General features: G+C 34.0%; 1 protein-coding gene and 1 pseudogene across 2 annotated transcripts in view; one reads left to right on the forward strand and one right to left on the reverse strand.

The window, feature by feature from the left end:
* The first annotated feature begins 687 nt into the window (after positions 1-687).
* Positions 688-3,352, forward strand: LOC126507223 (elongin-C-like; annotated as a pseudogene).
* Tc2n (tandem C2 domains, nuclear) overlaps positions 3,142-18,690 on the reverse strand; it is a 48,342-nt gene continuing 32,793 nt past the window's right edge. For both annotated transcript variants that reach the window (XM_050151466.1, XM_050151468.1), the window contains exons 10-12: positions 11,793-11,907; positions 7,414-7,613; positions 3,142-5,322 (exon numbers count right to left, since the gene is read on the reverse strand). In XM_050151466.1, the coding sequence (XP_050007423.1) occupies positions 5,212-5,322; positions 7,414-7,613; positions 11,793-11,907 (426 nt within the window). In that variant the 3' untranslated portion in view covers positions 3,142-5,211. The remainder of the gene's footprint in view (positions 5,323-7,413; positions 7,614-11,792; positions 11,908-18,690) is intronic.

The raw sequence follows: 18,690 nt of genomic DNA on the forward strand, positions 1-18,690 counted from the left end.
ACAAGTGGAAGTATAATTGCTTTTCAGTGAGTCAGTTGACAAAAGAAATCAAGATTTCCAGATGGGAGAATCAGTAATGATGAGTTAGTGCTACCAGGTTACTTGGATATGTACATGTTGGGCAAGAGATCAACCAAGCCTTTCCTACTTCATTTATTTACATTTAATTCTTCCTTTAGACTTTCCAAAGCACTTTATTTATACCTCCAGTAATTTTTACTATAATCCTGATATTTATGGTTTTATTTCACAAATATATAAAATATAAAAATCTCAGTATAAACAATGATGGTTTATTATATCTAAGCATATATGATGATTCATTTATAATTTTAGTTATTTCATGATCAAAACTTCATGCATAATATAATCAAGGCATTTGAAAAACCAAGAAATTAAACTGAAAGCCAACTTAGCACCACAATCAAACTTACTTTTGCTAAATCATTATATCATAAGATTTTTTTTAAAAGAAATTATCTTCCAGCCTCAAAAAACTAAAGAATGATGACCTTAAAATCCCATGACATAAGAATATTAAAATCAATACCATTTAAAAGAATACCTTATTTGGTGTAGCATGGATTAGTTGCCTCTTTGCCATCTAAGAAAGCATGAAGAAACTTTGTTCCAGGTTATCTACTGCCTTTACCAAGGTCCTATTGATTTAATGGAAACATTGACTATCACCATTTGTATTAAGGATCAGATTTTTTAATAGATAACAATATTAAAAAATGATGACCAAGAAAATAATGTACTAGGAAATCACTAAAACTAGACAGCACATACCTCTGTCCATAACAATATAAAATCTAGGTTTGGAGGACTCTAATAATTCTTTTAGTATCTTTAAAATCATAAATCTATATGACTTATTTATAAATCTATATAAATAGACCAGATATTTCTTAGTTCAAAATTCTTTTAACTCAATGTTTCACCTAAAACTGAAAGCATTTGATTAAAACAGGTTCTGAAGGAAGAGAAAATTTAAAAAGCCTCATCCTAGTCATCACAGACATAAACATTTTATTGGTTCTTTTTTTTTGAAATGCTCTGAAGAAACACTAAAGTTCCAAACACTGAATAGAGAGGCATCTGAAATATCCATTTCTACCATGATAAGAAAAGTTTGAATTTATTCCAAGTTTCTGAAATATTTCATACATGTGCAAATATATGAACACATAAACAATGAAAATTTTTTGCTAGAAATGGTTTCCAACTGGCTGATGAGTTTATTATTATCAAAGAAATTTGCAAAACTATATTCAAAGAAAATTTCAGGTTAGTTTATTTTTAAACCATAATTACATAGGTCCAGAAATCCCAGTGATTTCTTCTCAATTGTCTGGGAAGAGCTGACATTAATACACAAGTCATTTGTATGATTTCTGCTTTAAAAATTGGGTAAAACTAAATAAATGACAAACAATGATTTCACATGGGCTGTAACTTTCTTTGTTATCTGGGATTTTATAAATACACTGTTGAGTAATCTCCCTCCTGTTGCAGAAAGCAGATGTAATCTGGCAGAACTTATTCCTTCCAGTGCTCCAGAACATATACGGGAAACCAGCAAAGTTTCTATGGGATCAAAGTAATATTTTATAATAATATAATAGATGGAGTAAAAATCCTATGGTGGCTGTGAAGGCCATGTATATCAAATTAATACCTTCAGGTGGTCATAAATTCATTATAAATATAGAACATGGACTAATACCATAAAAAATAAAGGTCATGTTAGTTTGCTGAGAATTAAATCAAGGAAGTCAATTTTAGAAAGAGTCCTTCACATGAGCTACTAAAAGTTGCATATATTTTACCTACAAGATCTGCTACACTAAGAGCTCCATCGAAATTTCTGAATTCTCAATTGCACTTGAAATTATCACTGGACTGATGATGGCTTCAAACTTCCTAGATGGTTAAACAGAATAAATCATAAGTTGTTAAATTGCTTAGTATTTGGTACCTGTAATTCATCCAGTAACTGTTTGAATGCTTAGTATTTAATACCTGTAATTCAGCCAGTAACTTTTTTCAAATATATTTTCATATATAGCATGTTGCTTGTATGCAACTGAGTAAGTAAATTGCAGAACCAATTACTTCTGTTCTGCATAGCAATCAAAGTTGCTATTTGAATTGAAATGTGTTTATTATATCAAGAAATTAAGGACATATGTACAAGCTGGGAAGCAAACAAGTATGTCAAGTAATTAAAAGAAGAAGAAAAAAGAAAAAAAAAGAACCATTGTAAAGAGAATAGCATCGTGTAAAATTAAACCAATCCCAAATAGTGTTGACATGGGCTGTAACTTTTTATGTTATCTGAGAGTTTATAAATACATTTTATAAATGTCATAGTTTATAAATGACTAATCTCCCCAGTAATGAAGTTTCCTTGGTTCCCATTTGGTCTCCCAGCATCATTTAGGTTCTTTTTTTCTTTGTTACAAATAAAGGTCAAGAAAAGCCCAAATCAACACAAAGAAAAATGATTTTTGTATAATATTTCAGTTTTTATTACTGGTTCTTATTTTTTTCTTACATTTCACATAAAATTTCAAGAACACAATGAGCATACACATTTACATCCAGTACATCTTCAGTTGAAAAATGCTTCAGTAAAGACTGATTGAAACATCAGAAACCTTCACCTATCAATACTTTTTCACCTGAAAGTTCTTTTTTTTATTAATTATTTATTAAAGAATTCTGCCTCCTCCCCACCACCGCCTCCCATTTCCCTCCCCCTCCTCCAGTCAAGTCCCCCTCCCTGATAGTTCTTTTAAATACAATTTTCTTTGTATTGATTGATCTAGGCTATCTAGGAGACTGGGAAACCAAGAAAGCATATCTTTTCCTCAAATTTTATAATATGCATATGCTTAACTATTAATTGGATCATTAAAATTGAATTAAATCAATGGCATGTATCAAATTTAGTAATTAAAAGTCAGAGAACACAAAAAAGGCTCAAAATAAAATTCTAGATTTTAAAAATAGCAAGCCTATGATATGTTGGTGTAGGTTGGCCAATTCTGACAAATGCCCTATTTGGGTGTAGGGTGTTCAAAGTGCAGAAGGTGGTGCCTGTGCTGACAACAGATTACATGTAGAAAATGTATGTGCCAACTTTAAAAGTAAAATCTATTAAACAAAGTAAAGTTAAAGAAAGTTTAAGTCTCAATTTACAAACTACTATCACTATCACAAAGGATGTTTTTCCTAAAAGGCCAAGGGAGTACTCACTAGTACTCCACTTTTCTTAAGTCTAAAAATATTTTTCAAAATTCACAATGGCAAAGAACTCTGGTAAATACCACTGGTATCATAAAATCTAGGCAACAGAAGCAAGGAGAATATAAACTACATATATTTGTAGCTTGAGAAGATATCTAGGTAACAGTTCAGTTTAGGTCCTAATTAAATATCTAGACAATAAAGAACTAGAATTAAAAAGGTTACTCCTACATTATAACAAAATATTTCTCTGATCTAAATTGTGTGATACAAAGAAAGAGAGAGGCAAGCAGGCAGATTGGTCAAGAGGGAGGGAGAGAGGAGGATCAGGAATACAGATCTCATTATTTATTTATTAGCAAAAATAAAGTCACTTTATAATATTAGGTACTGTTGCCTGCTTCTTCCTAAAAACTGTATTGTCTTAGCCACAACTCTTATGGCCATCCAAGCAGGAATAATATCCATAGGCTAAATTGTAATACGTACCTAAACAAAACCTGGAGTAGAAAAATATATACATTCTATAAATTTTTATCATGTATGGTTATTAAAAATTGGAAAATACTTTAACATTGTAGATTACAGAACAAGTAACTTACATCAAAAACTAAAACAAGCGGGCGATGGTGGCGCACGCCTTTAATCCCAGCACTCGGGAGGCAGAGACAGGCGGATCTCTGTGAGTTCGGGACCAGCCTGGTCTACAGAGCTAGTTCCAGGACAGGCTCCAAAGCTACAGAGAAACCCTGTCTCGAAAAACCAAAAAAAAACTAAAACAAAGAACTTATGATCAAAACTACTGAATTTACTATTTAAGCTCATTTACTTTTGCTAAATTAAGTTGGTCCAAATATAAAATATTTTGTTTTTACACCAAATAAAATAAAGGATAAGAATGAGGAAGACAGCAAAATGTACATATTTTGGACTTCAAATAAACTTCATTTATTCTTTTTTATTGAGAGAGAGAGTGTGTGTGTGTGTGCGCACGCGCGCGTGCGTGCACGCGTGCAAATACATGTATGCACCATGGTTTACATGTGGATTTCAGAGAGCAAACTGAAGGGTTCACCCTTCTCTCCTTCTATCACTTTGCATTCCAGAAATGGAGGAACTCAACTGTCAGTGTAGTGACAAGCTCCTTTACCCACTGCGCCATCCTGCTAGCTCCACGCTTACTTATTCTTGGAAAAATGTTGATAATTCTCTAATTCTCCTACAGATAAGCAGCTTATAAAAAAAGGTCATCATGCATTTATAGATAAGAAATTGTAAGCACAAGGTATCACCTTTCCTCAAGTACAAAATAAAATATAAAATGGTTTTACTCATTTTTGCTCGAAAAAGTACATATGAGGATATAACCCATATAACCAAGATCTAATCAATCATTCCTACCACAGGAAAAGTGGCAAAGTCCTGTAAATACCTAATAGTACTAAGAGGGATTAGTGTGCTAGGTTTTGAAGTCCAATAGTACAAGATGACAAAAGGTTATGACCATGTGTGTAGTTCTGCATCCTTGCTACTAGGAAGATACAGCTCTGTTAAATTCACCCTGTGAAATGCTGAAGGATTGCAGTTGCTTGCTCAGTTGTTTCTTACTTTTTTTCTATGTTTACTTTAGAGGCTCAAAGATTTGGATTTGTTTACTTGAAAAATAAGTTTTCAGTATTCAAAATTAAAAGTTTTTAAAGCACAAAAAAAGCAAAAAAAAAGCAAAAGCTATATAGAAAAACCTATCTAGGAATGATATTTTCATAGATTTTATAATCTATTTAGTTGGCCTAATAATACAACCCTTTATTTTAACTTCTGTTTTGGTACTATTTTAAAACATTTTGTTCACTTTGTATAACTGATAGAATGCATTACAAGCTTTAGAAAACTAAAATTATGTTTCTTCTAAAAGACTGTAAAGTTGTTTCTTCACTAAATTAATGCCTGAAGTCTTCATGATGGATTTAACTTGTGCCACTTGATAACAACCTTTTCTGGATTTGCAATTGTTTCTTTCCATTGGCTCACCGCTTCAATATCATTACTGTCTTCACTTATCCAGAGCTGTAAAGGAACAGTACAATCATTCAACTTGACATAATATTATTAACTAAATTGAAGCAATTACTCTTATTGTTAAGATATGGGCAAGTTTGGATAACATATTTCTAAATAAGTATCATTCCAATTTTTCAAAAGTTGCTTGATGATTTGATTGATCCTTAAATGTTAAAATATTTAACCTGCTGAATCATTCTGGATTATGTAATCCAATTCAGTTTAAAAATTAAAACTGTAAAAATGAAATATTATTTAAAACATTACCTTTTGAATATTCTTTCTTGCTCTATCTAGTAGCTCAACTAAAATTGATCCTAATTACTCAAAAAAAATTTTGCCATGATTTCTAAATTGAGGCAAACAATGATTCTAACCTAGAAAGGAATGTGCACTTAAGCACCTTGTACATGACATGAAACTATAATCTTAACTAAAATCTAATAAAAAGTCATTCTTAATACATAATAATTTCATTATTTTATCATTTACAAACTACAGAAAATACATGCAAATGATCTGGGGAAACTGTAGTATTGTACAAACATAAGACATTGAAATGAGTATATAACATGGAAATAGGTGGATGTACAATTTTAAAAAACTGAATCTTTATCTTGGCTATAATGCTAACAAATACTGTAACCTTGGAATTAACTTACCTGAGACCCAGTTTCTAATTCTTCTAAGAGATTTGAGTAAGTACTGGTTTTCAATTCTTTTTCTACCTTGGCCTAAAAGAACTTTCCTTCAAACAACATCTTACAGAGACCCCAATACATAACACAGACAACAGAGTATTTCGATTGATAAAGTGGAAGAACTTGAGCCCACATATGATTCCCTCATGGTGACTGACACCTGAGGCAACTAAAGAATTTCCAAATTCATTATCCTGCTAATTACCTCTCAAATTAAATTATATATTAATTCTTTAGTTAAAACTCCTTTCCAAATAAGATTACAGCAAGCTGCAACATTTTAAATTGGCAGTCTAATTATATGAAATGAGAGTTGATACCAATCTTTGAAAATTCATATACACAATCTGAAGACTGTTAATAAGTTTTTTGTGAAGTGAAAATTTTACATCAGTTAAAGACTTCAAGATTTAAATGTCACACAAACAGTTGTAATTAATATGAATAGAGAACTAATAGCTGCCACAAATCCTAATAAGGAAAGAAAATGAAAAAAAATTCTATAGGATTGACAACAATGAAAGAAAATGTAAAAAAAAAATCTATAGACTTGATAAGTAAGGTAATTGTTATACAGCCCTATACAAATTAATTTTTAATTAATTAATCAAGACAGCAACATTTGCTCCCTAAATATTATCACATTGTTAAAAAATTGTTATTTTCTAAAAATTCAAATCTATCATAGCAAAGTTAATAAAATATATAAAAGGCTCATTTTAAATACAAAATAAAAGATGAAACAATAAAATAAATGTGATACTCAAAATCTTCCGTACACTTCATAAATTATGCTATGATTGGTTTAATAAAGAAGCTGACTGGCCAATGGCTGGAAAGGACAAGGCTAGGTGGGAAACCCAGACTAACAACACTGAGAAGGGTGGAGTCAGAGGAGTGGCCAGCCAGATGTAGAGGGAGCAGGAGGTGTACAAGATGAAGTAACAGCCATGAGTCACATAGTGACATATGGATTAATAGAAATTGGTTAATTTAAGTTATAAGAGCTAGATAAAAAAAAACCCAAGCTATCTGCTGAGCATTTAAAATTAACAGACAGTCTCTGAGTGGTCATTTAGAAAGTGGCTGGTGGAACAGAGCTAATTGCGGTCCCAATGAAAAACTCTGCTTAGACATATTTTCTCTTCTACTGATTTTATATATTTTAAAGCTGAAAGTTCAGTAGGTTAAAAACGAAGCCTAGCTGCTCAGAAATGTTATCTATTCGCATTAAAGCAAAACATCTGACAAAATTTGATACTAAAGCAACACTGAATTTTAAAGTTTGAAGAATCCTCCTGTATTCACTCTTAACTTTATCCTCCTTCCTTTGCTAATTAACTACATAGTAACAACAATGATGCACCATGAAGAAATCCAGGACAGCGCTACTCACCTGGCCTACAAACTGTTTTCTTCTTACAGAGCTTCGACTGTAAAGTTTAACGAGGAAAACAATTTCTTTTTCAGTCTGTGTAAGTGGAAAAATCATAGTTTCTCCCCACTTTACTCTTCCACTGGATGCCTTCAGTAAGCGTGTCTTCTTTTTATAGATCAGCTCTCCTGAGCTAAACATCCCCACCTTCACAAAAAAACCTATGAAACAAGAAACTATAGTTTATAAACTTTCTTGTGAAATACTAAAGTTTTTATCTATATAGGTTATAAAAATATAAATAATCAGTTTTAAAGGTCTTCTGGGTTATTGTTTGACAAGAGAACAAATAGAACATTTACCACACTCTACAAATAACTACTGTGGCCTTAAATGAACTTAACATTCCTCTATTCTGAATAATGTCAACCAGAATAACAATCATCAGCACAGGAAAACACACTGAAATGAATTACAGCAAAAAAGGTGGCAATTCTCTGGACAACTAGAGGTATTAATTTCACAATTTCATAGGTAAATTTCTTTGCTTGTGATGCCAAAAATATATGTGTGCTAGAACTAGAATAAAACAATATTCTTTTTTTGTAAAGAGATTGTTTATTAAAAAACCTGGAAATTTAATCATGCAGCTAACAGATACTGAAAACACATTGTTGCATTACACCTGGACCTTTAAGACCCAAACAGGCTAGATTGTAAAACAATATTCTTAAGTAAATTTGAGAGCTAGCACTTCCAACAATGATAAAATAGTTTGTATAAACTATAACAAAATATAACAATTATAAACTCTAGGGGAAAAAAGTAAAAAATCCTCCAAAACCAACTCTGCTGGTGCTTAATATTGGATTGTTCAATCTCTAGAGAACTGAGAAAATAAACTTCTGTTTTCTAAGCCAAAATGTAGAATAGGGTACTAAAGAAGTTGGAGCAGGAATATCAACTTGGGAACTGCCCAGATAAAGGTATGGGTAATGTATCTTTACACCTAAGCATACTTTTTAATGTGATACTGTTGGGAATAGGCAAAAAGCACCTGGTCTGAGTACTGCAGTTTTGACTTTAGACTCCAGTTTACTTATAAGAGTGAACTAAAGTTCAGGTTCCCAAGCTCTAGGAGAATTGGGAAACTTCTAGTAGCTGGCCCACCTGCTCCCTAAACCATAGAAATAGTCATTATGCATTTTCAGTTCCCTAGAAACATTGTGGCTGTTCCTAAAGAACAAATGAATCTGGTTGGACCAAAAGGCTTGCATTATAGATAGGTTGACAAAGATGGAACTAACATTCAAAGAAGCCCCTAATCTCTAAATCCTGACTGGTGAAAATTATAACTGTAATTTGGCAACAAATATTTGTAAATTTTGTGCTTAAATATTTGCTTCATTGACATCTAGGGTCATAGTTCAGCTCCTGAGTCTGCTCTGTGACCCTGATCGATCAGTCCCCTCCCCTTCCCCGCTTCTTTAGTGCTGCCCTGCATTAACTCTCGCCTTGCAGTAACCTCTTGTGTCTGCTTGGGTTGATTCAGAGCCTTGGACCACAACAATACAAAATGACTACAACTTAACATCAAGTGCTGTCTGGCTACTGTAAGGAGTCAGTTAGTATAACTGGGGCTAAAAGGTAGCAAGAAAGGCAAGAGGGAACTGCCAGAAAGGCAGAGTCACGGGATGAGGAATGAGATCTATTAGGTTACAAAATGGCAATCATTAGCAATCCTTGGTAGTAGTTTTGCTTAAATGAAGTGATCCATTTATATAATATATCTGTATAGACTCCTACTATTGTTTCTGTTTCACAAAATTAAGAGAAGGAGCCCATCCCTGACACTGCCTGGAGGGGGGCAGAATCCAGAGGCTGGATAGCCCAGAACTTAGGATAGAACCAAATATGACTAGAGAATAAAAAGTCACTGAAATGATTCCTAATGACATTCTGCTATACTCATAGATCATTGCCCAGTCCAATTGTCATCAGAGAGGCTTCACCCAGCAACTAATGGGAACAGATTCAGGGACCCATAGCCAAACATTAAGCAGATCTCAGGGAATCCTGTGGAAGAGGGAGAGGAAGGATTATGGGATTGGGGGAGAAGGGTGTCAAGGAAATCACAAGAAAACCCACAGAATCAACTAACTTGGGTTCATAGGGACACACATGGACTGCACCGCCAACCAGAAAGAAAGTTTAGAGGGGACTGATCTAGGCCCTCTGCACATATGATACAGTTGTGTAGCTTGGTCTTCTTGTAGGACTCCAAACAGTGGAAGCAGAAGCTGTCTCTGATTGTTACCTGTTTTGGGGACCCCTTCCTCCTATTGGGTTGCTTCATCCAGTCTTAATAGGAGAGAAGGTGCCTAATCACACCTAACTTGATGTGCCATGGCTGGTTGGTGGCACACATGGGAGGACTGCCCTTTTTCTGAAGGGAAAAGAGAAGGAGGGAATGGGGGAAAGAGGAAAGGATGGGAGATGAACTGGGAGGAGAGGAAGGAATAAGGGGAAACTGATCGAGCTGGAAAAAATAATCGATTAATTAATAAAAAAGAATTAACTAGAAGTAATCTTGATGACTTACTTTTCTAACTTTGATTTTGTTTACTTTTATAATTCTCCATCTAGTAATAATTTATAGTTATTTTCAATGAGCTATTCATTCTATTTTACTATCAAGAGTACACTAATATCATAAAATTATTTTTTCCATGCTTCAGAATAACTTATGTTGAACAGGAATTACATGTTCTTCAATGGTTTAGTAGACCTTAGTGCTATGAAGCACTAAAATGTTATCTGTCTTGCTAGGGTTTCTTTTGCTGTGATAAAACTCCATGACCAAAGCAACCAGGTGAGGAAAATGTTGGTTCCAGCTTACAACTCTCAGATCATATCCTATCACTAAGGAGAGTCAAGACAGAAACCTAAAGGCAGGAACCTGGAAGCAGGAACTGAAGCAGAGGCCATGGAAGAGTACTGCTTACTGACTTGTTCCCCATGGCTTGCTCAGCCCGCTTTCTTATACACAGCACCAAAGCAGTTCTCAACTTCTGGGTCAGACCCCTTTGGTAAATCTCTATGTAAAAAAAATAATGACATTCCAATTCACAACAGTAGTGAAATTAGAGTTATGAAGTAGCAACAAAAATAATCTTGTGGGGGTAACTGCATGAGGAACTGTATTAAGGGTTACAACATTGGGAAGGTTAAGAACAACTGCTCCAGGGCTACCTGTCCAGAGATGGCACTTACCACAGTAAGCTAGGTTCTCCCTCCCACATCAATCACTAATTAAAAAAATTCCCCACAGGCTTGACTGATTATAAACAAATCTTAATGAGGAATTCTTAACAATTGAAAAGTCTCTCTTGTGTCAAGTTAACAATAACAACAACAACAAAAAGAAACAAAAAAACAAGAACAATACCTTATTTTTGTATGTAAATTATATATATGTAGGTGTGCGTATAGATGCATGTAGAGGCCAGAAGTAAACACTGGGTATCCTCTTCCTCAGTCATTATGTGTCTTATCTTTTGAGACAGAGTCTCTCACTGAATCTGGCATTCACTGACTGGCTAGACAAGCTGTCCAGCAAACTCCTCTCCACCCCCTCAAGGTTACAAGCATACATGATCACCCCAGATTTTTGTATGGGTCATAGGGATCAGAACTCAGGTCCTAATGTTAAATAAAAGGCACTTTCCCAACTGAGCCATCTCCCAAGCCCTACTTAGTACTTTTTGCAAGGAATTCTTCACTTTTTCCATAGTTATTCTTTTCAGATTCTTCCTGTTCTTTAATGAGTTTTTAAGAAACTCATTTACTTTCTGTATGTGCAAATGAATTAGTATAGCTAGTACATGGAATTGTCTTATGTATTATTAATTCTCTTCTGACTTAGAAAATTCTTCTGAATTTAAAATTATATTATCTTCACTGTTCAGAATAGCAATCATATCTTCTCTACTTTGCTTTATCCATCTTCTTACAAATTTTCCTATTTTAATGGTCCTTTTAAAGAAAAAAAGCATTTGGTTTTTTGTCAATTATTAACTTGTATTTATCAACTCCAGCTTTCCTACTTGTTATTTTCCCGACTTCTTGAATTGAATGCTCAGCTGTATATATTTTTAATTTTTTTTTTTTAGTTAAAGTACTTTTACTTGCCTAAATAATTCCCTTTCAATCTAACTGAAGTAGGGTTGATCTCAAATCTTCAGCTCCAAAGGTGGCCAGGTAAACTAAGCACAGCTCATCAACATATCATAGTCCCTAGCTGTTTATCCATAGAAGGGCACAGTCCTCAAGGCATACTGGTCTCTTGGATTCTTACCCACTGAAACCTTTTCACACTGGATGAACTTTGAACCACTTACTCAAAGTCAGAGGTGTTGATGAGCTTGGGAGGTATTGTGCCTCAAGAATTTGCAGCTGAATCCTGCTATTTACTGCTTGAAAACAAGTCCCCAGTTCAAGTTCTGAATGGCAAACCTATATATGAAAAAAAAAATGTCATTTAGCAGTTCAAAATAGAGTTTAGAGATATTTCAAAACTTCTAACATAAAAAGCTAGAGTGAAATTTTTTTAAGTATTATTTTTTACTGATACTATAAACCACAAGTTATGAGAGATTTTGAAGATAAATATCATGGATTCCAAAAATATATTCACTTGCATGGAATCTGAAAATATAAGGTGTTATCTATATACTGAACTTCAAAGCTACTGATATCAAAAGATAATCTGACTAAAACCTAAAATGCTAAGTTTCTAAGCATTATTGGAGAAACCGCTTAACCTAAAAGAACACATCTTCAAAAGAAATAAAAATATTCTAACTACATTATTTTAAAACATGAAATAGAGATTTTTCTGTTTGGTTGGTTTTGGTTTTATGAGTTTCCCGGTGTAGCTGTGACTATCTTGCTCTGTAGACCAGGCTGGCCTCAAGTTCAGAGATCTGCCTACCTCTGCCTCCTGAGTGCTAAGCTGAAATATGATTTTTAAAGTAACAGAAGATAATTTTTTTCTAACTTTAGAAAGAAAAGAAAATATACTCTACATTATTGCTGACCAAAAGCAAAAACAAAACAAAAACTGGTGATTTATTTATGAAATGTAACATAAGACAGCCCACTTTTATTTATTCTAAGGTCCTTAAAGTGAAAAACAGAGCTTTCCAAATACAAAAAAAAACAATTACTACTAAAGATCTAAAACCAGTAAGAATGAGAATAAGGCAGGAACATGGCATTGCAGATCTTGCCAGGGCTGAGCATAGACAAATACAGTACTGATAAAGTTACAGAATAAAATTCAATTAAGTTACCACTTCTCAGAGTTTTATATAGTATTTGATAATTGCCAAATATTCTGCAATAATTGGCCCATTGAAAATAAACAAAAGAACATGCCACTGACTGAAGTATTAGTATTTTCTTAAAACATGGTTTTATTTTAATAAGAAATTGAAAGCTTATGATTCTATGTTTTAACATTACCATGCAATAAGAAATTCAAAGCTTCTTTGGAAAACAAATGGCCTAGAAAATATAAACTACACTGTGGTGGTCTGAAAGAAAATGGTCCCCAAAGGGAGTGGAGCATTAGGAGGTGTGGCTTTGTTAGAGTAGGTTTGGCCTGACTGGAGGAAGTTCCTCACTGTGGGGGTGGGCTCCTGGGTCCCCTATGTTCAAGCTACACCAGCGACACAGCTCACTTTGTGTTGCCTGCAGACTAAGATGCAGGACTCTCCAGCTCCTTCTCCAGCGCATGTCCTGCCATGATGATAACAGACTAAACCTCTTAACTGTAAGTCACCCAAATTAAATGTTTTCCTTTATAAGGTCGGCATGGTCATGGTGTCTCTTCACAGTAATAGAAACCCTAAGATATACACTGAGGTTATTTTCCCCCTTAAAAAATTTTACTACAGCTGAGCGGTGGTGGTGCACACCTTTAATCCCACCATTCGGGAGGCAGAGGCAGGAGAATCTATGTGAGTTCCAGGCCAGCCAGGTCTATAAGAGCTAGTTCCAGGACAGGCTCCAAAGCTACAGAGAAACCCTGTCTTGAAAAAAGAAAAAATTACTATAGCAGTTCTCAACCTGTGGATCACAACTATCAAAAAACATATATTCCCAATGGACTTAGGAACCGGGACACCACTCAGTAGCCAAACTAGTTATGAAGTAGCAATGAAAATAATTTTATGGTTGGGGGGTCACCACATGATGAACTATATTAAAGGTCACAGCTTTAGGAAGGTTGAGAACCACTGTTTTACTATGATGATAAAATGTGTTTATTTTAGCAAAAAATGATGACTTAAATAAGCATATCTAGTACTTGAGATTTAAGAATGAGAATGGATCAATAACTCAACAAGAATTCAAACATCATATACAAAATAAAACCTTTACTGATTAAAACAAAAGTGTCTTTGAAGGTAGGAGGGCAGTGAATTTGAGACTACTCTGGACTATATGTGGGATTCTATCTGAAAACAAATGTTTCTGCTCACGGCATTTAAATTAGTACACTAAAGTAGGATCAGAACCCCTTGCCATTGACCTTGGCTTCTCATCAGTCCTCATTGTTCGCCATGATCAGAGAGTCCGGTTTTATCCCATTCTTTTTCAGTCACAGTCCAGCTGGCCTTGGTGAGCTCCCGGCTTGGTGGGAGCCTAGCCAGTTTGGATGTTCACCTTCCTAGACATGGACGGAGGGGGGAGGACCTTGGACTTTCCACAGGGCAGGGAACCATGACTGCTCTTTGGATTAGAGAGGGAGGGGGAGAGGAGTAGGGGGAGGGGGAGAAGAGTGGGGGGAGGGGGAGGGAAATGGGAGGAGGCGGAAACTTTTTTTTTCTTATTCTCAATAAAAAAAATAACCACTCAAAAAAAAAATAAATTAGTACACTGGGTGGTAGCACACGCCTTTAATCCCAGCATTTGGGAGGCAGAAGCAGGCAGATCTCTGTGAATTTGAGGCCAGCTTGGTCTATTGAACTAGTTCCAGGACAGCCAGGGCTGTTACACAGAGAAACCCTATCTTGGGGGAAAAAAAGAAAAAGAAAAAGAAAAAAAAAAAGCAGTTGTTACTGGTAACGTTGACTTGTAATCTCAGCCACTGAGGAAGATAAGGCACGGTTCAATACAAACCGTGACAACTTGCTAAAACTCTATCTTTAAAAAAGGGAGGGGGATAGTTGAGGATATAGAAAGTTTGTCTACCATTGATTAGGTCTTAAATTTAATCCCTTATACGGAAGAAAAAAAAAAACAAAGATACAGACACAACCGTTTACCAAACACAAAAGAAACCGTGGGTAAATTATCTCATCAATTCTTTTTCATTATTGTTTTATATTCATGATTAAATGCTTATAATGAGAATACCTAGAGTTGTTACACTGTTACAGAAATCACTCCCTTAAAACACCGCAGATCTTGGCAGTGGACTTGACATCTTCTACTTGCCAAATTTATTAACACAAATACAAATTATATTATAGGAGATTAATTCAAATCTTGAAAAACTACTTTCATAAAACCCCAAAATTTAAAATTCTAATCAATAAGCAGGTATACATTGACAATATTTAATGAGCACAAAATTATAGAAAATCTGTTTATAAATAGTGCATCACTTTTTTAAAGAAAACTTTATTAGCTTCCTAGAATTGTCTAAAACTAAAAAAGTAAAAGAACACAAGAGAAAACACGATCTGGTGGTATTTGAGAATATTTTTGTGGGGGGAAAATGATAAATATAAGGTATAACCCGAAGAGCTGGCTCTGAAAACAAATCCTATTCACCAACTGCTAGCTCCATGAATTCAAACAAGTTTCACTATTTCTACTATTTCTAGGGATAACAAAAGAACATGCTCCTAAGCATGGTAAGAACATTTTGTACTTTAACAACAACTGAGCCATAAATTTCTATAATGGTCAGTTATTTCTTCAGGTAAATTCTGTCTCATCTACAGTACTGAGCACAGAAACTTGAGATCTCAAATAAATAATAAATACTTGATTAATGATCAAGATCAAGAAGTCCATCAAGAAAAATTACAAAACAAATCATTCTGATCAGCAATGATTTCATGTACTCTACGACCACAATGTAATAAAATTTAAAATTAACAGGAAATCCCTAATAAATACATAAATTCATGAAGATTAAACAACTCATTACTGAATGATGAATGGTACAAAGAAAAAAAATCAAGAAAGAAAAAAATCCCTGAAACTAAATGAAAACACTACACAAAACCTCTGGGATACATTTAGAGTGGTCCTACAGAGGAAACCTACAGCTCTAAGTGCCTTACAAAATCAGAAGGAGCAAAAATTAATGACTTAATGACGCAACTCAAAAATTTGGAGAAAGAAGAACAAATCAAGCCCAAATTCAGTTCAGTAGATGGCAAGAAATAATAAAAATCAAAGCAGAAATTAATGAGATAGAAACAAAGAAAACAATACAAATAATCATTAAATCTAAGAGCTGGTTCTTTTTTAAAGTAAACAAAGTTAACAGACCATTGATAAAACTAACCAAAAGAAAGAGAGATGATCCAAGTTAACAGAATCAGAAATGAACAGGGAACTATCACAATAGACAGTAAGGAAATTCAGAAAGTTATAAAGGAATACTTTAAAACAAAACCTTTATCCATTAAGATGAAAAATCTAAAAGAAATAGATGAATTTCTTCATTCATTCAAACCACCAAAACTAAACCAAGAAAAGATCAACAACCTAAACAAACCTACAACAAATGAGAAGATTCTAGTAGAAATAAAAAGATTTCCAAAAGAAAAAAAAATTCAGTCTGAGATAGATTCATAGAAGAATTCTACCAGACTTTCAATGAAGATCTATTGCCAATCCTTCTTAAATTTTTCAAAGAAATGAACACAGAGTTGGCATAAGAACAGACAGGAGGACCAATGGAACTGAATAGAAGACCCGGATATCAATCCACACATCTTTGAACACCTGATCTTTGATAAAGAAAGCAAAAAATATTAAATGGAAAAAAAGAAAGCATATATAACAAGTGGTGCTGGCATAACTGGATATTAACATGTAGAAAAATGAAAATACACCCATATCTATCACCATGCACAAAACTCAAGTCCAAATGGATCAAAGACCTAAACATAAAGCCAGACACACTGAACCTTATAAAAGAGAAAGTGAGAAGTACACTTGAACGCACTGGCACAGAGAATCACTTCCTATATATAACCCCAGCAGCACAGACACTGAGAGAAACAATTAATAAATGCGACCTCCTGAAACTGAAAAGCTTCTGTAAAGCAAAGAACACAGTCAACAAGACAAAATGGCAGCCTACAGAATGGGAAAAGATCTTGGCTAACCCCACATCAGACAGAGGTCTGATCTCCAAAATATACAAAGAACTCAAGAAATTGGTCACCAAAAGAACACATAATCCAATAAAAAAAATGGAGTACAGACCTAAACAGAAAACTCTCAACAGAGGAATCTAAATGGCTGAAAGACACTTAAGGAAATGTTCAACATCCTTAGTCACCAGAGAAATGCAAATCAAATCAACTCTGAGATTCCATCTTACACCTGTAACAATGGCCAAGATCAAAAACGCTGATGACAACTTATGCTGGAGAGGTTGTGGGGAAAAGGGAACACTTCTGCCTTGCTGGTGGGAATGCAAGCTGATACAACCCCTTTGGATGTCAATGTGGCAATTTCTCAGAAAATTAGGGAACAACCTTCCTCAAGACCCAGTAATACCACTTTTGGGTATATATCCAAAGGATGCTCAATCGTGCCACAAGGACATGTGCTCAACTATGTTCGTAGCAGCATTGTTTGTCTTAGCCAGAACCTGGAAACAACCTAAATGCCCCTTGACCAAAGAATGGATAAGAAAAATGTGGTACATTTACACAATGGAGTACTACACAGCAGAAAAAAATAACAGCAGCTTGAATTTTTCAGGAAAATGGATGGAGCTAGAAAAACATTATTTTGAGTGAGGTAACCCAGACAGAGAAAGACAATTATCACATGTACTCACTCATAGGTGGTTTTTTAAACATAAAGCAAAGAAAGCCAGCCTACAAGTCACAATCCCAGAGAACTTAGACAACAATGTGGACTCGAAGAGAGACTTACATAAATATATTCTACATGGGAAGTAGAAAGTAGAAAAAGACAAGATCTCCTGAGTAAATTGGGAGCATGGAGACCTTGCGGGGAAGATTGAAGTGGGCAGGGAGGGGAGGGGAGCAGAGAAAATGCAGAGCTCAATAAATATCAATAAAGTAAAATTTAAAAAAAAAAGAGTACTTCTAATTTTGATCCATGAAACCACTATTACCATAATACCAAAGTCAGGTAATAATACTACAACAAAAGAAAATGAGAGTCCAATAGCCTTGATGAACACAGACTCAAAACTCCTCAGTAAAATATTTGTAAACTGAATATAAACAAACTTCAAAAAGATTATCTACCATAACCAAGTTGGCTTTATCCCAGAGATGTTGAGATGGTTCAACACACACACGTCAATAAATATAATAAATCACAAAAATGGAATCAACCTAGTTGTCTACCAACAGATGAATGATGAAAATTTCATATATGTAGAAAATGGAATATCATTAAGCTCTAAAGAAAAATGTAATGATAAAATTTGCAGGAAAATATATAAGGTTACAATGTATAATACTAAATAAGATCAACAATCTCAGAAAGAAAATAATTTCATGGTCTTCTTCATATGCATAACCTGGCTAATAATATATGTAAACAAACACATATATGAGGGTATAGTATAATATGTAGGTAAGAGAACAAGAAAAGCAAAATATTAGGTGATGAACAAAGACAGGTAATGGACATAAGTTATGAATAACAATAATTGTTTTTCTAGTTCTAATTCAGTCATTTGATTTTTTTTGGTCTAGTGCTTTGATAGTGAAAATATAAAATCTAAGGAGAAGCTCCACAGCTTCAAAAGGCAATTTTTACTGTATAACAACATTCACTGGTATAAAGACTTAATTTAATTTCAATGTGTAATATTTTTTATTTTAATTTTATGATAAAGTTTTTTTAAGAAATAGAATATAGCCATAACCATTCCTTCAAATTCTTCAAAGAAAATAATTTCTCAATTTTCTTCAGTATCTTTTGACATACTGATACTATATCTTTAGCATTTAATATATGAAATGTGCATTTGATATTTGTATCTTCTGTAAAATA

The sequence above is a fragment of the Alexandromys fortis genome, unplaced genomic scaffold (genome assembly GCF_014885135.2).
Source record: "Alexandromys fortis isolate MF-2015 unplaced genomic scaffold, M_Fortis_MF-2015_v1.1 scaffold_63, whole genome shotgun sequence".
In the NCBI taxonomy this organism is placed as follows: Eukaryota; Metazoa; Chordata; class Mammalia; order Rodentia; family Cricetidae; genus Alexandromys; species Alexandromys fortis.